Below are 23,762 nucleotides of genomic sequence, written 5' to 3'. Positions count from 1 at the left end.
CCCGGGGACCCGTCGGCACTCCCCTACCCCGGCAGTGCGACCCCTCGTCCGAGCCATCGAAGCAGTCCTGAAGGCCGTTGCACAGCTTGCTCATGGGTATGCACAGCTCTGTGCCCAGGCAGTTATGCTCATTGGGTTGGCACCGCGACACCTTGCTCTGCGGACCTGGAAGAGAGCAGAACACAAGAGAGATTGATCCGAGAGGGGAAAGGAATCGCTCGACACAGCAACACCCGGCAGCTGCAGCAAGGACCAGAGACTATGGCTGGGCCCGGCCCATGCAAGCAACGAGAACCCAACCCCTGGCAGCTCCCCGATCAGGATCCCTCCCTTCCTCCCAGCACCCTGCCACTCCCATCAGTGCAAAAGGACCCACTCGCATTTCACACCTGCTGGGCTCTGATGCAAACACCCACAGGTGACACAAAGCCACACACAACTGGAGCCGAGGGAGAACCGTGCCATTTCCAAGATGACCTGAGGGAGGTCTACACTGCAGGTTTACTGCATGTTCTTACCGCCCCCACCCCCATCATCCCCACACCAAACCCTCCCACGCGTGCAGAACCCGTGTTCACATGCATGGCTGGGGCGTGGGGCAAGGAGACCAAACTGCACTCGTTTCCAATGAGACCTCAGTGCTACTGTTACTTGGCTGCTTTTGAAAATAGGACTCCCACGAGTATGTCTACACTGCACAAACCCCAGGCTCCAGCCCCCAAAGCCCCCTTCCATCTACACACAACTCTATCTGGCTGGGGCCAGTGTATCCCCTTGGCCCAGGCTCTAGGACTGGGCAAGGCGGAGGGGCCAAGCCTCTTGTTTTGCAGTGTGGACGCAGCTTGGGCCCAGGTACCCCAGACTCATGTCCCGAAAGTCTGCCAATGCTATCCCACAATCCCACAGGCCAGCGCTCCTGTGGGGAGCCGTAGCTAGGGTCTCCCATCCAAAGCGCTGCCCCCACTCCACTCCTGAGATCCAACAAATACAGCCCACCAGGCAGCCAGGCTCAAACTCCCAGGGGATTGGGCGTAGGTAATGCAGCCACACAGGGTCGGTCCCGCCTGGGCTCCTCCGCGCCAGGACACGCTGAGAGGGGCCAGGGATTCGCAAGGATCTGGTATCCCATGCAGAGCAAAGGGAGAGACCAGATTAACAGCAGTGGAGGGGGCCAGTGCCCTGGCTGCAGCTTTGGCCCCCGGCGGGTGGCTCCGTCTCCCTACCCGTGCAGGCATCTGTGTAGATATTTCACCCTGGTAAGGAAACACAACCCACTGTTCACACAGCACTTTTACTGACCAGCTTGTCAGACAGCAAACTTCACCCCCCGAGAGCGACCCCTCCGAGACCCCTCCTTCCTGCGCCACCTTCCCTGGGTCAGCGTCACCCAGTCTCCCCCATCCGACAGGGTGCCTCAGCCGGCTCCTTCCTACAGCCCAGGACACGTCTCGAAGCTGCCAGGCTGCCTGGGGCAGGCCAGAACGGACACATCCACAGTGTTCCAGATGTGCCCACTCCCCCTGAGAATCGGGCCTGGACAGGAAAGGGAACCCAAGGGGCAGAGGAAACACCCAGCGACGGGTGCCTTGTGGGGTTCCCTGGCTGGGGCAGCCATTCCAGGGCTGGATCGCTCGCTCGCATGAACAGCCCTCAGATAGTTTGTGCCAAGCACTCAGCACTTCTGGGGGTGGGGGGAGTTGTTTCTAGGTTCCTCTCTAGCCAGAAATTGTATTTTTCCTCCCTGCTGGTCGCAGCACCCAGGGAAAAACGCCCCTCTGAAGGAGCGGGGATGGCACACCTTCTTTTCGCCTCATCTTGGCATCAGAAGATGGGCAGAAGAGAAAGAGAGAGACTAACAAATAGCTCATAAAACCACGTCCTCATCAGCCCAAGGACTGAGCAACTCATTCTGGCAGCACAGCATGGGCTGTGATTAGCTCTGCGTCCTGTCTTAGGGGCTGCCCCCCAACACAGTATCCAGCCCCGACACAGCCCCTCGGAGAGACGGGGATGGTTCATTATTCCTATGACAAACAGAGAGAGACTTGCCCAAGATCACCCCAGGAGAGCAAAGAATTGAAGGCAGGTCTCCAGTTCCCCTAACCAGCTGTGCTGTGCCCTCTCTCTCCTCCCACAACAGCTATCCCGGCCAAGCCACAGCCTGCCACGCATGGCGCCGGCATCACCGCTCCGCTTTGGCACTGGACTGGAGGGTGAAATCCTGCACCAGGAGGAAGAGAATCCAGCTCCTGCAGTGGTCTGGGCTCTGCGGGGCACCCCGGGCTCATGAACAAAGCCAGTGAGTAGGGCTGACTGCACAGGGAGGCGATCCAACCAGTCAGACGGTGCCATTTTGACTGCCATTTTGCAGAGCAGCGTAAAAGCAACTGGGTGCTTTACAACCACAGAGGCAGTCCCTGTCCCGCACGGGCGGCGATCTAACCCAGCCGGAGGGGGTATGTGGGAGGAAAGCTCAAGCACAGAATAGGGACGGGCGTCGATGCAGGAAGTCATGGAGATGTGTCATTGGACGGAGAAGAGAGCGAGTTCCAAGCTTAGAGACCCATGGGGAAGAAGGTGCAAAGTAGCAGGGAGGGGAAAGGGGACGTGACATCCCTATGGAGTGGGACATGCAGGAACTGGAGTTTCCCAGCATTGATGCACGATTTCTCCTTCATCGCTCACTGAGAGTGCATCCAAAAGTCGTTCGCTTGAGCTGACGGGCTAGTGACTTCTGTCAGGGCAAGGTCTCTGCCAGCCCCAGTCCCTGGGGGAAAAGGGTTTGTCCAGGCCAGGGCTTGGGGGAGACTGCTCCCTTTCACAAGGCTCATTCCATGCACCCAGTTAGCAGCAGCAAATGGTGCAGGGAACTGGGAAGAAGGGGCGTTGATTCGATTTTCATTTTGTTTGGCTGAGAAGAGAAGAGCCTCGGGGTGGAACTGGCATGAGGTGCCAGGTGGGGGTAGGAGGTGGGGGTAGGAGACGCACTCCTCTTCTCACAGGGCCGGCCTCCGTCCTGTATTTTTCCTAACCCTGAACGAGACCTATTCAGCATAGTTCCTAGACAGAGGTCTTCACGCATCTCCCTGCCCTCCAGCCTCACTCGCACAGGCTCAGAACAGCCAAACATCACTTGGTGGCTCAACAGGGAAGTTCGGAACCAGCGTGCCAAGCTCCCGGCTAACAGCAAAACCTACAAGCCATCAGAAAAGCTCAGGCTGTGAAACATGGAGCCCCGTTTCTCTGCCTCATGCGACAGAGGCAGGAGAACATTTCAATTGCCACGAGGAAACCAGGCCAACGGATCCAGTCAGGAACATGCAGCCCCAACAGCTCTTTGCAGGAATCCCCTGGCTTCTAAGGGGGCAACATTCCTCTTTGTTTGTTTGTTTGTTTTAGTTTTAGTTTTAAAAGGCCACCCATTAGGAATGATTCTGTTTATACGGCCCCTCTGGTTTCTATTTGGCCTAGTGAGTTAGAACAGGGAGGGACTGGGAGCTAGGACCCCTAGTTCTTCTCCTGGCTCTGAAAGGGGAGAGGGATCTAATGATTAGAGCAGGGAACGGGCACCCAGGGCTCCTGGGTTCTGTTCCAAACTCTGCCACTTTTTGTCTTTGCATCTCACTCTCTTTTCCCTTCTGGAGGATAACGGCTGTTTGATTTATAACCATGCAACTCAGTAGGTTAAGAGCCTTCTTAACAGCTCCTGCACAATAGATTCTGTCTCTAAAGAGAGCTCTATCTAAATAAAACCACTCTCCTAGGCTCAGAATAATTGCAAATTAAGGGTTAATTAACCGTGTTTCCAAACAGGTCAAGGGAAGGCACCCATAGGAAGCACACCGTCCATCAGTCAAAACAGATCTCCCAGCCCATCATCCCTGTGAAAAGAGCAGATCAACTACTTATCACAAACGGGGCAGGATTAATTTACAAGCCACTTTGTTTCCTTTCAACCACAGTTGCTCGTTAATAAATGAGCCAATTTATTACATGTGACTAGCTTGTGGTACACCCCAAAGGGCCGAATTAGACATGAATTTTTAACCTCAGAAAACCACTTGAAAAGAAGCAATTCTTCCCGCCACAAATGCAGCCTGTAATTGATCTGGCACCAGCCCAAAGACACATAAAAATGGGGAAAAGCTAAAAGTGAAGAGATAAGAGGGCACGAAGGGAGGACTGGGGACTTCACAAGCTATGTGGCTTGAGTGTCAGAGATGTAAAGGAACATTCAAATAAAACCCACTTGGGAGACTTGCCCGAGTGCTGAGAAGACCACACTTTCCCAGGTTACAGCCACAACCCAGATTCTTATTATTTAGCATTGGGATTGCACCCCTGGGCCTGGGTCAAGGCATCATTGTGCTAGGCACTGTACAAACACAACAAAAATAGACAGCCCGTGCACCCAGGAGCTCACAGCCCAAGGTCTGGCCTGCACACAGGTATCATACTGGTGTACGTATGACGGCGACGGGGGTGCATTTTCAACAAAAAGAGCCACCCAGTACAACCCCTAATGGAGATGCACTTAGACTGGTCTAGCTCACCTTCCCGCCCAACAATTAGTGATACCAATATAAACGAACACTTTTACACTGGTATAGCTGTGTCCACATTGGGCCAGGTCACCTCGGACCGATCGGGGATGTGGGGAGGAAATGCTTCTGCCCTCCAGAACCCTACTGCCATTTTCAGGGAGAGCTGCAGCCGCATGGCGGCCACCATCCGTGAACGTCGCTGGTTAGAGTCCAGGGGGAAGATGATCTTCGCTTTGGAAAGTGCACTGAGCTGGGACGCCGCAGACCTGGGTTCGAGCCGTGGCTCTGCTGCGTGGTCCTGGGGAAGTCACTTCCCCGCTGTGTGCCTCCGTTTCCCTTCCCCTCTCTTCATCAGTCTGGCCTAGTTAGACTGTGAGCTCTTCCGGGTAGGGATGGTCTCTCATGCTGAGTCTGTGCAGCCTCTAGAACAACGGGGGGACCCTGATCTCAGAGGGGGCCTCCAGAGGCTACATAATACACAATAACGTGGAGGGAGGGGGAGGTTCTGCGTACAGGCCCAAGCAACCGGCGGGGGGGGGGGGGGAGGAGAGGAGAGAAGCGGAACCCCAGGCAAGTTTGTCAAAGGGGAGCAATCTCGGGAAAATCCACTCCAGGATCTCACATACGCTTCTAGTTAATTTAAACAAACCTCCCCTGCCTCTCTGAGCTGCCAGGAGCATGCTGCAAAGCCGTGAGGACCGTCTGGGGATGCTGCTCACAGAGGAGAACTCCGGCCCAGGATTCTTACCCACTAAAAACAGTTCAGCCCCTGCCATATACAGGGTGCAGCCTCAGGCCAATCCAAAGCAGACAGACACCACCACTCTGTCCCTACATAGCACCTACTGCTCAAAAAGGCTTCAACAAACGGCAAGGAAAAGGCTCCACATCCAGGGATATCTCGGAGATCGGTAACATCCCTATAGCAGCTGGGGGAAAGGAACCCCGTCCCCGGCTACACAGTGAGCTGGGATTAGAACCCAGGCGTCGGGAATCTCCATTCCCCACTCCCTGCCCCTGGTCACACCCACTAGACAAGCAGGTCAGTTTCCTTGGCTGGTACACGCTGGCATATATCTGCCACGTCCCGGGGTGCTGCCCATTTTATACCCGCTGAAGACCTGGTCCCATCTCCTCCCCCTAATGACTCCAAACCAGCTGCCGAGGACTTTCCTTGTGACGTGCCAGGGACGCCCAGGGGCAAGGGAGCACACTTAGCATCAGAATGCTGGAGACAAGTGAGCAGAGAGCCCTTAAACAACATTTTCCAGCAGCCCCAGGCCAAGAACTTCCATTTTTGGGTGCTTGCCTGAAGATGCCTTCAAGGTAGCTAAATTTCAGAGGGCACTTTTTGAAAACCAGCCCCTCGGACAGATTGACATTGATCATTCACTGCCCCGCCCGCTCCCGACAGGAACTGTCACCATGCAGAGACCAGGGCCCCGGACGGCTGCAGAACAGATAAAAGCAGGCTGCTCTGCATGCACCAGACCCATTTGACCAATGTGTCGGCAGCCAAGTGGGGCTGTGGCATCAACAGGGCAAACCTTCTACCCGGGCTGCAGCGTCTCTGGCTGGCTGGGAGTCCCTCAGGAAGGGTTTATTACCATTGCGTTTCAGTAACACATTCCTTTTTGTTATCCGCATTAACAAGGCTCTTATCAGTATCTCTCAAAGCACTTTACAGAGGAGGCTGGTAGTCTTATTCTCAGAGCTGGGGAAACTGAGGCACAGGGAAGTGACTTGCTGGGGCGGGGGGGGAGGGAAAGAGGGCCAGTAATTGAACCCAGCTCCCACGGATCCAGTCCAATGTTCTATCCACTAAGCCACACCGCCCCTGCAGCAAGCCTTAGGTAAAATGTTCAAAAGCATCCAAAAGTGACATAGGCACTTCAGTCCTATTGAACTCCAGGGGATTTAGGATCTTTTGAAAATCTGACCCCTCCCCTGCTCAGAAGAGTTGCCCCAGTTTAATTTAAGCCAATTAAACCAGTACAATTTCCCCCTATACACACTCAACAGGGACCACTCCCATGCTTCGAATTAAGCTCCCTTTGCAGGATGGCAGCCGGGGAATACTTAAGGGAGAGCTGGGGAATCTGTTAACAGACAGCATTTCAGCCACCCTTGATGCCACAGGAGCCCGACTCTGCAATGCAAAGGGTGCTGCCTCCTTGCAGGGCTGTGTCACTCCCATGCAGCAGCAGCCCTTGCAAGCCCAGGTTTTAAAACAAATCACACTCTCCTTGCCAGCAAGATAAGGAGGATGTGAGTCAGCTGACGGCCCCCCCCACCCCCGGTGCCAGACTGGCGTGAGAAAAGCCCCTCTGACAATCCCAGAAGATAGGGGCTTCTCAGCCCCTTGCACGTGTTGACAGCTTAGCCACCACTCATGCTTCCTCAGCAGATGTAAAGCAAGCAGGAATCCCTGTTAACATCCCTGGGTGCACGCAAGCGAGGCTGGACCAGTGGCAGGATGACAAGAGGCTGCCGGGCAAAAGCCATAGCCGCTTTACATGCAAGGAAGCTAACAAGAGCACCCAGCTGAGCAAAGCCAGGCCAGGTCCTCAGCTGGGGTAAAATCAGCCAGTGAAGCCACTTGGGATTTGCACCAGCTTACTTAGGTACATGGTACGTGTGCAGGCATACACACTCACACCACAGATACTCTCTCTCACTAAGTGTTCGTAAAACACCGACCAGCATAGGACCCTGATTTCAGTTGGGGCCCACCCAGGGGATGTCTTCTCTGCAGTGTTAGCTCAGGGTATAACCTGATTTTTGCCCCTACTGTAACTCCCATCCACACACTCAAATCTCTAGGTTAAGTGGTGCTTTCAGCTCAAGCTGGCAGGTGGGTCAATTGCTGCTGATGCGGAAGTGATGCAGCAAGGATGGACAACTCACCCACCGCTAGCACCAATTCCATCACTCTGTGTGTAGCTGGACCGCTGCTTTGCGGTGTGATCCTGTTTAGGGTGTGTCTTCACTGGAGGGGTGGATCTGTTCTTAACCCACATTAGCTAATATAAAGCTAATTCATTGCGTAAAACAGCAATGAAGACATGGCAATCTCAGGTTTTAACTTGGGTTAGCAACTCCAGTCCAAACCCAGGCTCCTCTGTGGGCGTGAACTCAACCTGCTCACCCAAGTTGCTGAGGCTTCCCTGTTATTTGAACCCAAGTTGAGAAGACGCCTTCAGTGAAGACACACCAGCATGAGTGAGAGCAGAGCTAGTGGAGGAACTCGAGGGCAGCACCTTGAGCTCCCCCCCCCCCGTTGCGATGTCCATGAGATGCTCCCACGACACACATCACAGAGAGCGGAGACGCAGGAAGCTATTGCAAGTGGTTTTCAAGCTCCAGAGGAGGGACTTTCCCCATTTCCCCTGACACTCGGGTTGTTGTATTTATTTACGTTGTGATTTAAAGGGCTCCTGCTTATCTTCAGTCAGCTGGTAAAATAAACTAAACGGTGCCCAAGCCCTGGAAAGCTCCTTAGAGTCAAGGGGCAACTGCGAAAAGAGGCATTCAGCAAATCACCTTTAAAAAAAAAAAAAAAACAAAAAAAACAGATTTTTGGTATGTGCCCCCAAGAGGACAGAATAAGGGTATGTCTATACACATAGGTGCCGACTCTGTGGGCGCTCCTCCCCCAATCAGCTCCCGTTCCAGCGCATCTGGTGAAGATGCTCAACAAACCACCTCCACAAGCAGCCGAAGCGATGTCTGAGAGAGAAGCTCCCCCACCGACATCGCGCTGCGCACACGGATGCTTACCTCGGCGTAACTTATCCCACTGGTGGGGATGGAAATAGTCACACCCTGAGCGATGTAGGTTTTGCCGACATTGGCTGTAGTGTAGACAGAAGCTGGGTCTTCTGGCGGAGGGATGTGAGGGGGGAATTAGCTCATGTTTGCACAACCTTTTGAAGACGTAAACAGCTCCATAACTGCCAAATATTTCCAGTTTGCTACCGGGAGCCACATTTTTACCTTGACCGCTGCGGGAATGTTAGAACAAGCTAGCTCAGGGTTCGTGCTACCGACAAATCACATGCTAGTCAATAGTATGCCAGAACCTACAAGCCCCAACCGAGATCAGGGCCCCACTGTGGCAGGGGCTGTAAGTGGTTCGCTGTCAAATGGGAAGATGTATGTAGTGCGGTCCCATGGGATGTGTCCTAGATCCAGTACTAGTCAATATTTTCACAGAGGAGTTGGACAATGCATGTAAAATTTGTGGAGGACACCAAGCTAGAAGGGGTTGCGAGCATGTTACAGTACAGGATTAGAACTCAAAAGGACCTTGACAATTTGGAGACTTGGTCTGAAATCAACATTATGAAACGTAATAAAGACAAGTGCAAAATCAAAGGCACAAATAAAACATGGGGAATAACTGGCTCGACAGTCGTACTGCTGAAAAGGTCCTGAGGTTACAGTGGATCACAAATTGAACAACAGCCAACAATCTGATGCACTTGTGGGAAAAGGACAATACCCTTCTAGGGTGTATTAACAGGAGGGTCATATGTAAGACTCTGGGAGTAACTGTCCCGCTCTACGAGGCACTGGCGAGGCCCGAGCTGGAGTACTGCGGCCAGCGTTGGGCACCGCGCTTAAAGAAAGCTATGGACAAACTGGAGAGAGTCCAAAGAAAAGCAACAAAAACGATCAAAGGTTGAGAAAACCTGACCTATGAGGAAAGGTTAAAATAACCAGGCAGTCTAGTCTTGACAAAAGACGACCCATAACGGTCTTCAACTACGTTAAGGGTGATCAAGTATTCTCCATGTCCACTGAAGGCAGGACAAGAAGCAATAGGCTTCTTCTGCAGCAAGACAGCTCCAGGTTGGATAGTAGGATAACTCTCTCTCAGGGGAATTAAGCTCTGGAAGCTGAGTCCAACAGTCCCTGTTGCTGGAGGCTTTTGGTTGGACGAAGCCTGGTCAGGGCTGGTCTAGGTGACCTGGCCCAACACTGCTCTGATTCTACAATAGTCAAAGAAGCAAGAAAGAGAAAAGGGGGTGGGAAACGGAGGCACAGCGAGAGAGGAAGAAACTTGCCCAAGGCCAGTGCCCAAGTTGGGAACGGCACTCGGGTGTAAATTCCACTCCAGTGCTCTACCCGCAAGACAGCCCTGCCCTTCCTGCTGTGGGATTATTTATACCCCCCGTTTGTGAGACAGATAGCTGAGATGCAGAGAGAGATGAAGGCTCGAATTATTATTTATTTCCTGGCTTTGCCCAAGGTGACGCAGCGAGTCGGGGCAGACTGGGAACAGAATCCCAGTCTTGTGCCCCAGCCCACACAGCAACCTGTCCCTGTTCCACACAGCCAGTCCTATCCCTATACCCAGTCTGCCTGTCCAGCACGCCTTGCCTGAGATTTAAGGGCAGTTTATTCTTGGCTCTTTGTAATTCTGAAAAAAAAAAAAAAAAAAAAAATCAAATCTTGCTCATCCTAGAAGAAAAAGAAGGAAGCCACCGAAGATCTGGTTCCTGTTCTTCGCGCCTCTAACACCAACCAGCATTACTTCTGCAACACAAGTCACCCAGCTCTCCTGCCAACTGCACAAAGTCTAACCAGTCCTGGGAAGAAACACTCCTGTTGCTTCTCAGTCAAGCAAATATATCCAAGGGATTCTTACTAAGTGCAGAGAACACATCTCCGGCAGGTCCCTGTTGACGACGAGCTCAGGCTGCAGAGGTCTCAATTGACAGCCAGAATTTTATTACACAAGCTATGGGCCTGATTCTCAGGATCAGGTGCTTCTCCATGGCTGGTGTATTAATTCTACAACAGCTCTGCTCCCAGTGCCCAGGGTGAGAGGCAGGTCAGGGACGTGGATGGAGCACACTGCATCATGGGTATTCTCAGCCCCCCATGACCTCTGGGAAACAGTATGTAACCTGTTAGAGCAGCCTCGGGGTTGCACTCACTTACACTGAGGGCTGAGCGGAATGGGGGAGAGCACAGAGATAGCTGAACGCCCCTCCCCAAGTGCAGGAACTGGATAGCTGAGATGCAGGGTTGCGAGCTGGCTGGTTGGAGGTGTACCACGGGAGAGCAGCCAGTACTGCTGCTAATGTACCGCCCCTTTGCCTGCCCTCAGGTGAGGGAGTTGTGTAGGGGGGAGCAGGTATCATCTGTGCTCAGCTGAGCTTCTCCAAGTAGAAGCAAAGCTCTGAGGTGCCCAAAGGGACAGGCTGGCCATATCCAAGGTGGCTGCTGGGAAAGGAGGGGCTGAGGCAGGTTCCTCTAGTGATGCAACAGGACAGAGCCATGAGGGGTAACCGGCAGCCCGACCCCACGTGCCGCACCTCTGGCATAAGCTGAAGAAAGCCCCAGTGCAGAGCTAGGGCCCGGGCTGGCTCTGGTGAGAGAGAGGTCAGAGAATGGCATGGCCAGTATTGACATCTTCGCTCACCTAACGCCACTCAACACCACTTCAGGCTGTGGCTCAGTACTCAGCCCTGGAACCCCGCTTCTAGCCTTCCACACAACCACTGCCACAGACAGTGGTTGTGAGCAACAACCCAGTGCGGGGGTTGCGGTGAGCACCAGCCCAGAGGTGTCACTCAGGACAGGACGTAAATCGGCTCTGGCCTCTTGTTGATCCCCTGCCACTTTCTCTTTTTCGCACGTGTAGGTGTGTTTGTGAACACACGCACATGCACAATTCCAGTTCAGGCAACTGACCCAGAAGTTATAGGTCAGGGAAGGAATGAAACTCTCTGGCCTTCGTTACACAGGAGGCTAGGCTACATCGTAAAGATCCCTTTTTCCCCTTAAAAAAACCTATTAATTTCACCACCTCCCCGGACTTTCTGGCCTGTACGGCTGTTGGGGCAGAACGCTTGGCTCTCTCTCCCCCGCAGAGGTGGGTGCAGCTCAGAGGCATCTGTCCAACCCTTGCAGAGCCTACAGGACGGAAAAGCGTCTCTCAAAAAAGAAAAAAAAAAAAATCACAAAGGGTTATTTTAGCCCGCTGGGGCGCCCGTGGATGTGTGGCGGGCTATGGATTTCTCAAGTTTATCCTTGTGGATCCTTGTGGGAGGGCAAATGGGTGGCCCAATCCCAAGGCTGGCAAACTAAGGTTTGGGAGAAAGGTTGAGAAGGAAAGTTTCAGGGAGTGCTAGAGGTTTTGCTGCATCTGTCCGGAGGGATAAAAAGAGTCCGGTTAAAGGAGTACAAACAGGGCACGCGGAACGTCTACCAGGATGGATGCGTTCCAGAGCAAAAAGCCTCCAAGTTTAGCACAGGAATTTTCCAGGGCTGCCGACTGTTTTGAGCCAGACAGCTCATCCCAGCCCTTTCGTCTTTTCTCCCTCCGATCAGGAGGTGATTGCATGACTTTGCATTAATAAATAACCTGAGTCAAAAGGCTGCTTCGGAAAGACCTTTATTTCATTTGGCGCAGCCAGGAACCAACTTCAGCGCTGGAGGCTAGAAGAATGGAAGGAGCCCAAAGGGCATTTGACATCTGAACCGGAAGTCAAAGGGATTTAGGCATCTAACACCCCGCCCCACGCTTTGGGCTACTTTGAAAAGCCCACCCAGAGTCCTTACAAATTCAAAGAGACTTTACTGGCATGGCAAGTTACACACACATTTGCCAGAGTGTCAGGGGGAAAAGACAGACCAGCCCCATGGGGTGTACGACCCACTCAAGATGGGGCCACCGTGTTTGTGGTTCAATCCCATTTGTTATGGAAGGTCTATTCCTGACACAGTAAAGCCTGGCTCTCAGCTAGAGCTCTCCATTAATAAAGCGCTTTGAGATCTTCCAATGAGATACCCATTTTACAGACAGGGAAACCGAGTCAGAGGGTGAGGAAGTGACTTGCCCAAGGTCTCCCAGCAGGCCAGTGATAGACCCAGGAATAGAATCCAGATCTGCTGAATCCAAGACCAGCATGCTATCCACTAGGCCATGCTCCTTCCCCCATGCTATGGAACAGGATTGCTGTCTCTCTACGAAAAGGCACCACAAAGCTCTGTATGGTGGGGTGTGTACACACACACACACAGGTACCATATCAGGAATGTAAGATCCCCTCCTAGACACCCTCCCATCTTCCTGAACAATCGGCATTTGTTTGTTGTTACTCTCTTTTCTTTGTGTTTCCTTAAGATCTAGCCTCTGCTGGGCCAGATATCTGACTGCTCCCATAAAGTCACCACAGCTCCACGCAGCTGCTTTGCAGCGAGGGGCCCACCCGGCCTTTGCGGCCGAGGCAAAGGGACTTGATGGACCCAAAAACAAACACACAAATCTGGGAACTGCTATTTTGATTGTCCACAGGCTGTTCCCAACTCGAGGAAAATCTGTCCCTTTCCCCTCCAGTCCCAACCCTTCCCACACACAGGTACCCTCTTAAATCTGCACCCAAGAGAGGCAGATTCCAGTTATCTTCCTGGCTGCAGCAGATTTGCAAGCAGATCCAACTCTCCTCAGGCCCGCCCCCCTCCCCCTGCCACCTCCCCCACTCCCTCCCCTCCCCTGGTCTGTGTCACCCTCTCTGCTCTTTGCTCCAGGGTACTCAGAGCTTGCAGCCTCAGAGATTCCTCCCCTGAGACCAGCGCTCCTCGCCAGCTGCAGGAAAGGACGGATGCAGCAAATGCCAAGGAGCGCAACCCCTGTCGGAGTCGTGCCTCTCTGCAACGGGGTTAAGATCATTGGGGTTTCTATATACACACACACCCCGAAAGTGGGTGCCCCTTGCCCAAACACCCCTTCCCTTCCCCTCCCCCCCCACACACAGTAAAGCAACCTACCAAACATTTCACATTGAACTTTCTTTGCCAACGTCCCTCACTTCTGGGGTGAAGGAAAAGGCTCTACATTGGCCTGGCTCTGTTCCCTGCTAAAACTTTGGGAAGGGGGGAACCCCTCAAGCACTGAAACAGTGGACTCCGACCAACTCCTAGTGAGCAGCTAAGGCTAACACCAAGATCCATAAAGCCAGGGGTCCAAGCTTCAGGATGCAAGCTTGTGCTACAAAGAGAGCCACGTTCACACAGGTCAGCATGTTGCATTCGATGAAGTGAGCTGTAGCTCACGAAAGCTTATGCTCAAATAAATTTGTTAGTCTCTAAGGTGCCACAAGTCCTCCTTTTCATGTTGCCTGTATGAACAAAACACGCCCCCCCACGCATCAGGCTAGAGAATTACATGCCCCAGTTCCTTCATCTTGAACACCAACCAGCATTACTTTTGCAACACAAATAATCTATATGCCAAAGACAACAGTCCCACAAAAAGCCAAAAAATGAAGGCCCCATTCAGATTATGCAGGCAGGAAGCATACGATGCTGCGGGGTTCTTTCCTTCCACTTAAATGGCTCTTGCTAAATCCTCTGTTTTCTGTTTAATTTATTTCCAGTGTATAGCAATGCCAACAATAAAGGTGTTACAGGGATGTTCACACATAACCGTGAGGCGGCAGGTCCCCTCAAAACACAGGGCATTTGAGAAGCATGATATTGGGGTAGACAGGGTGGACGGTTTATACTGATATACATATAGAATGGACGGTTTATACTTCTATTAACTTCCTGTCACATCTGCACCTATAGATGTGGCAAGTGAACAGTACTATAGAAAGAAAATGAATGAGGAAGGAAACTTTCATGTTGATGCCAGTTCTAGAAGAAGCTTGTAGTAGAAAAATATAAATACAGACACACAATTAGCAGGAAAGAAAATGATACATACATATATCGGGAGATTCATCGGATCCGTCGGGACAGTCTTTCTCTCCATCACATCTCCAGCCCTTAGATATGCACGTAATCTGATCTTTGCATGCAAACTGTTTAGGGCTACATGTCTTCGGTGCTACATAAGAGAAGAAATAAAACAACAACAACAAACGTGATGAGTTTCTTCCCAAGACAAGTTATTAACAAGAAATTCTAGCTGGATTTGATTTGGGTTTTTTTGTTTTTTTAAGTCTCAGCAAAAGTTTTGCACGTAGCATCGGGGTCCATCTGTCTCGCCCCTAAGGAAAGAAGAGGATTTAAACAGAGGCATTAATTACAGCAGCGGGGGATCCATGAGGCATTAGCAGATTTTAAAGATCATTTAACATGGATAAATTAGTGCTTGGGAGCCAAAAGGTGGTGTATTTTTTTATGCTAGATAATGAAAACAAAGTTTAAAAAACCCAGATGAGCGCAAACAGTAAGTAATTTTTTTTAAATCACGATGGTAGTACAGCTGGCTTGCAAAATTACATATTAGAGCACAATTCACTTTCAAACGAGTCTTTTTTACACACACACACACACACACACACACACACACACACTCCCTCCCTCCCTCCCTCCCTCCCTCCCTCCGGTTCTTGGGACTCCTTGGTTCTATTCCCGGCTCCGCCTCTGACCCAGGGGGTGACCTTGCACAAATCACTTCCCAGCTCTGTGCCTCAGTTTCTCACATGTAAAAGGACTCATCTGTCCTGCAGTAGCACCCAGAGGCCTCATCTGAGACCATGGCACTGGGCAGACACCTAGCAAGACAAGACAAAGAGTGGGGGGAAACTGAGGCATGGCCCAGGAAAGTGACGTGTCCAGTGTCATGCAGCTGGCAGGGTTGGGGATGGAACCCAGGAGCCCAGACTCGCAGTGCAGCACCCCACCCCACCAGACCAGATGCTCCTCACCATTTTCCCTACCTCACGGGGCTGAGGGGGTTTGAGGTGCTGCATAACCACGGCAACAGCAGCCACTGGCACGCCTAAACAGACAGGCCTCAAACTCCATCCTAGAGCAAACAGGCCCAGCACAGGGGGATTCAGACATGGCTGGGGCTGGGCAGGGGGGAACCCCAGCATCCTATAGTCTTCGAAATCAGAGTTGCATCAGTGTATGGTACTTTTGGGCCCACCCTTAACATAGCGTCTGAGGCACGGATGGACAAAGGCCCAGATCCTAGAGGTATTCAGATGCCGAATTCAATGGAAGTTCGGTGAACAAATATCCAGGTGACTTAACGTCATGCAGGAAAAGTGGGGACTTGACCCAAGCCTCAGGCTAGGCCCCCGGGTCAGCAAGCCAATGCCCCCAGCCAGCCAGCATGGAGGACAGAAATCCTTCCACCCCAGCTTTAGAAGATGAGTGACCATTAGACAGCGGCCTGATACTAGCAAGGAGGGGGAGAGGAGGAGCAGAGCAGACAGCTGGACAGAAATAAATATTTGGGAGCAGCTCGTTAGGTTTCACATGGAAGTGCCCGGAGATTCCCGCGTCTCTGCAGCACTCTGGGAATGCATATTTCTTCGGGACACTTGATGAGCTCTCACTGGGAGCGGTTGTTGATATTTTCAAAGCATTTAAAGGCACAAGGGACCATTATGATCAACTAGGCTGATTTCTATTGGGACGCAGAGGGGGGAGGTATTAAAGTTTAGGAGCTACCATGCCAAAGGAACCCAAACTGAGTCCACATTCATGCTAGCGGGCGCTCTCTTTCAGGAGAAAGCACAGTGAAAAAGCAGCTCGTGCTAATAGTCGCCCAGAGACCACAGCTCCGAGCTTTGTTTAAAAATAAATAGATGGCAAAGAAAAGCAGACAATTAAAAACTCATTACAATAAATTTAAAAAAAAAAAGTCAGCTAAAATGCTCAGAGCAACAGCTGCGATAAGGAAGGGTCAGTATTTGAAGGAAATAAGGGTTTTGGTCTTGGGGCTGCTCTTTGGAGAGAGCTCACATGAGGGCCGGTCCAGCAGGCTGAAACGCAGAGAGGGAATCTGACCGTCAGCAGGGTGGCTAATTCTCGCCGTTTTATGGTGAGTGTGGGGATGTTTGCTGCTTTTCTGGGTGTCCCGGGACCAAGAGAATCGCAGCTTTCAGAAAAGAAAAAGGGGGGGGGGGGGAAAAAGACTCCAGCGCTCCTGGTTGTAGAGAAAAAACAGAAGTGTGACCCAAACGGGCTGTAGGGGTATCTGTGCGCTGCCGTGAGCATCCCAGCCTAGGGAGACAGGCTCCTGCTAGCAGGGTGCAGGTGAACATGCTAACAGCAGTGCAGACAGTGTGGCTCAAGCCGGATCTTGGGCTCTAAAGCCCACCCATAGGTGCTGGCACTGGTGGTGCTACTGCACCCCTGGCTTGAAGTAGTTTACATCAGGTACAAGGTTTAAAGTTTGGTTCAATGGCTCTCAGCCCCCAACCTCATCCTGTAGCCTTGTGCTTTCAGCTGCGCAAGGCCCTGCTTCAGTCCCTGGGGCTGGCCAAGACGGCAGCCTGAATTACCAGAAAAGGGTATCTTTGAATGCTGACATGGTGGAACAGCCTGCATGCCAGCTGAACTAGGCCTGGAGGATGCATTTTGCTCCTGACCCCATTGCTAGCGTGGAAGTGATACAGGGCTTTCCTCCTGCACCATACAGCTTCTTCCCTAAATGGGGGAGTGGAGAAAGAGACTGAGGATGGAGCTGGAGTCTGGAAGGATTATTGGCCTGCAACCAAAAGCATACGGTAAGACCCTTCCTCATCTGGTTTGAACAGCGAGGTTTCCGGGACGGGGACTGTCTCTGTGTGTCCAGGCAGCCACTACGCAAAGGGGCCCTACTCTCGGTTAGGCAGCCTTCTTGATCATTTCTAGGCATCTAGCAGAGATCATGGTAATACAAATAATCTTCGCGCTCCCTGGCCTTGCATGGGCACAGAGGGAGTGACTTCAGCGGCCAACCAGGAACAGAATCGGGGTCTCCTAATCTAGCACCTGAACCCCGAGACAGTTTCGGACTAAAATGGGGACCCGGAGCAAGAGCTGGGCATGGCTGCAGTACGTTGCAACATGCAGACTGCAAGGCTAGCAGCACAAGTGATGAAGACGAGTGAAAGAGATTCCGGCGGGCGGTGGGGAGGCAGCGGGCACAGTGAGGAAGGGTCACTGCTCTAACTGACTGGAAGGGAGATGTGACATGCACACAAGGGAAAATTCCCCATTTTAATCTAGCCGGGTTCCTGGGCTCCCTTCCCGGCTCTGCCCCAAGCCAGTAGGGACAGGTCACTTGGCTCCTCAGTGCCCCAATTCGATGGGGAAAACCCCCCTCCCGGCTCATGAGGGTTTAGAGACTTTAAATACCGTTTGTGAAGTGCAATAAACCCCCCACCACCACAGCCTCCATCAACACTATAACGCTCCCCCAGTCGCCCGCAATGGGTTTGTACCTCGGTTCTGGAGCTTCCCGCTACAACCCCCAGGAGCCGAGAGCCTGAAAACAGAGCAAGAGGGTCTGGAAGCCAAGCGATTTTAATACCATCCGGAGCCCACATTAACAGTTATCTCCTTGATCCTGCTGTAGCAGGGGTGGGTTTGTAAAACAACAGACGTGCCCTGCATTGTTAAAGAGACAAGGCCTGTTCCAGTACCACAAGGCCTAGAGTTAAAGTGCAACTAACGTGGTCCAGGTCTTGCGCTGGGACCCCCCGCCCCCACATCGGGGTGATTTTCACCCTCCTATGGCTCCCACCGCCAGTGCATCCTCCCATGTGCCCATCTCCATGCCAATTACATCTGGGAAGCGACACTGATGCAGTTGCTACAGGTGATGTGACTCATCGGCTGCCATTTAACGACCAAGCCATCTCCTCAGCATTCCCGACGGACACGGGGAACAGTGCATCCATTTCCCTACAGTGTCTGCAGCAAAGAGGCCCGCCTAGCCTCGCTTTCCCCACTTAGGTCTGTGCAAGGAACCACCAGCATCCCCATAGGGATCCTGGGAGAAATAGCTGAGGGGAATGCAACGTAAATCTGCCATTGCTGCAAAACCGTGAAATTGGAAAGTCAGTTGGCCAAGGATAACAGGAAATACTCTCCCACCCACCACACAATGCATAATTAGTGCTCCTCTCCACAGGACGATATTCCAGAACAGCTTTTCCCGATTAACTATGCCCGACAAACTCCAAATAGGGACACTTTTGCTCCCGATTAGCTTAATCCACTTTGGAAATGGATTAAACTACTTGGAATAAGGCTCTCATTCCAGAATAAGAGCATCCACACATGGAGTTCATCAGGAACAGTTAATTCTCTTTAACTAAGAATGGCCATACTGGGTCAGACAAATGGTCCATCTAGCCCAGTATCCTGTCTTCTGACAGTGACTGGTTCCAGATGCTTCGGAGGGAATGAACAGAACAAGGCAATTTTCAAGTGATCCATCCCGTCGTCCAGTCCCAGCTTCTGGCAGTTGGAAATTTAAGGACATCCAGAGCATGGGGATGCATCCCAGATGCTCTTGGCTAACAGCCACCAATGGGCCTTTCCTCCATGAATTTATCCAATTCTTTTTTGAACCCAGGTATATTTTTGGCTTTCACAATGTCCCCTGGCAACGAGTTCCAGACAGCCCGACGGGGCGCTGAGTCAAGAAGCACCTCCTTTTGTTTTTAAACCTGCTGCCTATTAATTTAATCGGGCGACCTCAGTTTCCTTATTTCACCTTATACCAGATTAGTTTCCATGTGTAGACAAGCCAAGTTTAGACGGCAGAACTCACTGCTGCAGGATGCTGGTACAGCACCGCAGTTAGCAAGATTCAAAGAGGGATCAGATATCCTGCCTCAGCATGGGGGAGATGGGGCGGACTATGTGATCTCTTCGGGTCCCTTGAGGCCCTGCACTTCTATAATTCCACGGACAAAATGAATATCCAGAGCTGTGAGAGTCCACACTAGAAACTGGGCAAGGGATATAAAACCTCATGCTTGTAAGACTGGAAGCTCTTTGGGGCAGGGGTCATTTTTGCTCTATGTTCATTCAGCACCTGGAACAACAGGTTCCTAGCCCATGACTGTGTACTACCACAACATGGATAATTTCTAGGTTTTAAGCCACTGTCTAACTATTAGAGATTGAAGGAGACCTTTACGGGGAGCCCCTTAGGAGACCTCTGCCCATAGCAAGGTTCTTACACTTTTCTCTGAAGCATCTGGCACTGCCATCGCTGGAAAGAAGCTCCAGGAGCAGATGGACCTCGGCTTTGACCCGGTTGGGCAAGTCTTAGGAAACAAGCACCACCCTCAATGAAAAATATAAGCAAGAGAGAGACTACGGATCACCAGACTGGATCAGAACCAAAGGCCACCTAGAGTTCATTTTCCTGCCTGACAGTAACCAGTACCAGATGCTCCAGAGGCAGGTCCAAGAAGCCATGTAGGAGGCAGCTCTGGGATAAGCCACCCCGTGGGACAGTTCCCTCCTGACCCCTACAGCCAGACGTCGGTTCATGCCCTGAAACAGGAGGGTTTGCAGTCCTGCCAAAGTTCTGGATTACTGTTCTAACTCCAGATATTCTTGTGATCCATATAAATATTCCTAAACCTAGCACCGTGGCCTCAGGCTCCCCTCAAGTGCTTTCAGACAGGACAGGTTCCACTCCCTCTCACTGCTAACCCTGCTTAGCCAGGGGAGTTCACACCCCCGGGCATCCCAGCTCCACAAGCTTTTCAAACTCCATGGAGCAGGGGAGGGGAATATAAACGCTAGCCCTGGATTTATTGCCACTCTAACCCTTCCAGGCTTCTAGCAGGCTAGGCGTGACCTTTCACAGCACAGATCTATAAGGCCCAACCTCAGCCAGCATGCCCTCTCCCACCCCAGCCTTTCAAGGTAGCAGCTTCTTCACTCAACCTCAGTCAAGCTTGGCTTTGGAGATCTCCATTTTGCCTCTGTATCCCCCCCTCACGCACCGCCCCCCAGATCAAAAACTTGGGAGGAAGGAAATCCCTAGCAAGAGAAAAGTTAAATCCATAGCAAACATCAACTGGCCACTCTGTAGCGGCTGTCAGGAGCCTTGGGGGCCAGTTTCCCATGGGAAGAGAAAGTGATGCAGATTCTGGGTATGTTCTTACCAGAGCTCCTTTATGTGGCACTATAGACATCAGTCCTGGAACAGAGGTGGTCACAAACAACATGCAGGCATCCCCCTCTTTCGGGAATCCCAGCCCGAACGCCTCGAATCAGCTCAGTCCCAAGAACTGGCTCTAGCATGATTACAGCAGAGGGGGAAAAAAGTCTCCAGCCACGTGCGACAGCACCCCAACAAAGAAACTGCAGCACAAAACTGATGCAGTGTGTCCCCCACAGCCTGAACATAGTTCACTCGTGAGAAACAGTGCTGGTAAGCCTGTGGGTAACAACTCCACCCGGTGACTCCTACCAGGACAATACCTAGCACTTCACACATGCAACACCCTGTACAAACATTTAGACTGGGAAATTCAAGATGAGACTCGTCTAATTCTTCATAACTAATGGATCCAAGGAGGTGAAAATGCTTCTTCCAACTCTGGGAAACCACAGCAAGCATGATACCCAAAGGCTAAAGGTATCCCTGCCCACGGTCGCATTTCAACCGGCAACCGGCCTGCATCCGAACCCAGTTCCACCGCTAAAAACGTGAGCCCTGCTCACACGTGCGCGTCGCTGGGGTTTAAGATCATTTCAGCCTCTTATGCCACACAATGCTGGTATGTGTTTTCGAGAGAGCCTTTCACACCATCACTGTTCCTGGCAGCTTTACAGACCAAAAGCAAGTTACAAAGACATTTTGGGGGCAGCAAATAAAGCTCCGTTCTTGCTTTAGAAAATAAACTATTCAAGTGGCTTGATAACGTTACACTTTTTTCTTTTTTTGCAGGATGTTCTTGGCAAGTTAAAGGGGTCCCAGAAGTAAGCATGTCAAGGTGCCAGGTGGACAATCGGAGAAGGTAGCCATTGATGGAGCGTTTACAAAGAGCCAAGCTTTCCATTGAAATACGGGCAGACATAGCACTGGAAGGGGAGAGGAGAGCTCCAGCTTTGGGAAGAGAATAAAGGGCCCTTCATGCAGGATATAATGGCCGGCTCAGTGCGCAAGGATGGGACAGCTGCACAAGCCGTCGACGGAAAACATTTGCCTCTTTAGCAGTCAGCGGCCATCCCACTAAAAAGAAAAGGCGAGCAACTATTCCGGCAGGAGAGAAAGCCCCCTTTTCTCTAACAGCGCGACCCGGCCAGGTCCCATTCCCAGCAGCGGCTGATCAACACAGAGATGAAGAGACTCCAGCAAGGAAATGGAGGAGCAATGCGGTCTAAAGGGTGGAGCGCTAGATTGGGACTCTAGAGACCTGGGTTCCAATCCCTTCTCTGCTGCTGACCTCGCACAAGTCATTTCCCTTCTCCGTGCCTCAGTTTACCTGCCCATCGGTGTCTGCATTGTCGGCTCTTCGGCGTGGGAGCTACCTCAAAACTAGGGGCCCTGATCACAGCTGTAACATACACAATGACCCATCAGTGCACTCAATGAAAGGGTTAGAACTTCCCCAACTGTGTTGGTACTTAGATTGGAATCTCTTTGGGAGCAGGGACTGCCTGTTTGTTCTGTGTTCGTACAGCGCCTGGCACCACAGGGTCCAGGTCTGCGGCACTCAGAGTCAACCGCTGCCGTTCAGTCTTAGAGGAGGCACACTTCCATCAAGGGAAGGACGGATGGAGTCAGGATTAGAACTCGAGCAGCTGATGGCATTTACCTGAGTGGCTCAATTCACTACGCCACACTTCTTGTGTTCGTGATGAGGATAAAGATGCCGTTTAAAAAAAAAAAACACCACACATCCATTCAAGTTTTGGTCCAAGCATGAAACTGACACACTAGTTTTAAACTGTTTGGAGAAGTGCAGAATAGAAGCTCTCAACCTCAGGTATAGACGCTGCAGTGATGAGGACTGGCATAGAAACATGGAGAGGTTTGAAGTGACCAGAAAGATCAATTTCTTGCTTAAGCGAGTCTTGCTTTCTTACTAAATCCTGCTTGGACTCTTCCTCTTTGGGGGAGGTAGCTGGTTTTAACTTCGCAAAGGAAACAGCACTGGCAATAAATATTGACTGGAATGAGCATGATTTGCAAAACAGATGTTCTTAGGGGAAAAGAAAAAAATGAATCGACTCCACATTCCTTATGGGGTTTGGTTGGGTTGTTGGTTTTTTTCCCTGTTTGCGCTAGTGCACATGATCTAGCGCTTTGGAAGCCAGTCAAAAACCACTTATCTGCACCACATACCCAGGAACAAGCAGTTCGCTCTGAATTCACTCCTGGGGTGGGTAGCTTGAGAAACGTGATCAATCTGAATGGAAATTCTCTGCTCTGTTTTACGCGGGGGGGGGTGGGGGGGGGGAAAATCAGATGATCCCAAAAGGTTCTCACTGGGCCTTTAAAATAGATACCTACGAATCTATTCCCTCAAGCTACCTGCCTTTCAAAACAATGCCTTTCAGAGCCATGGGGAAAGATACACTTTTTCCTCATTTCTCACTCTGTTTTCCAGCCTGATCATTTCAGTTTTATCCAGAATTCCCCCTGCTACAGGAGAAAAGTGGCTGTTCTCTTTGGTTCAGCCATCTGTCAGCACGCTCTCACAAACTGTCCGCCTTCATGCATTAATATTTAAGATCCTAAAATGTAGTACTTCCAAGCTCTGGAGAGGTTAAAGAGAAAGTATTTAAAGTCTCTTCGGCAGACAAGAGGGGGCAGGGAGGGGAGGAAGAAAGACTTGATGCAATATTAACATATCATTGAGGAAGTGGGAAGGCAGAGCCAAGCAATTTTGGCTTTTTTTTTATTTATTTAAACATAACATTATTGGTGCTTTCAACCCAGCCAAGTTTCATATTGAGCAGAATGTGACCGTAATGTTAAGGGCAGAGCACGTTATTTTGGTCACGTTGCAGCAGGCACGCCAGCAAGCACGGAGACGCTTTAATGAACACCGAAGCTCAGAGGAAGTCACAGATCAATTGAGAAGGGCCCAAATTGTATCCACTCGGTTTTTGTTTGATTGCTTTCCCTCCCCCGCCACTCAAACCCAATAGCGAGTCTCCAATTCAATGCAAATTCTTTGCTGCCGAATGTTATTTTTGGTTTGCAGCATTATTGCAGCCATGTTGGTCCCAGGACACGAGAGAGACAAAGTGGGTGAGGTGAGCTCTTTTTCTATTGAGCCAACTTCTCTTGGTGAAAGAGACAAGCTTTCAAGCTCCACTGAGCTATTCCTCAGGTTATTTTAGAAATAGAGTGCCAGGATCCCTTTGGGAAAGGCCTCCAAGTATTTCCCAGGATTGGTTGTTTTAAATATTCTTTCACTGTTTATAACAAACTCCAGAAAACTCAAGACTTTATCCTGGCGGGGGGAACAACAACCTGGATTTCGCCCC

General features: G+C 51.3%; 1 protein-coding gene across 1 annotated transcript in view; it reads right to left on the bottom strand.

Moving 5' to 3' along the window:
• LRP1 (LDL receptor related protein 1) overlaps window positions 1-23,762 on the bottom strand; it is a 175,457-nt gene that overhangs the window by 118,663 nt on the left and 33,032 nt on the right. The window contains 2 exon segments of the mRNA XM_038378412.2: window positions 28-165; window positions 14,269-14,391. Coding sequence (XP_038234340.1) covers window positions 28-165; window positions 14,269-14,391 — 261 coding nt within the window.

Source organism: Dermochelys coriacea, chromosome 20 (assembly GCF_009764565.3).
Source record: "Dermochelys coriacea isolate rDerCor1 chromosome 20, rDerCor1.pri.v4, whole genome shotgun sequence".
NCBI lineage: Eukaryota > Metazoa > Chordata > Testudines > Dermochelyidae > Dermochelys > Dermochelys coriacea.
Note: the sequence above shows the minus strand (reverse complement) of the source record. Positions and strands in the feature narration are given on the sequence as shown.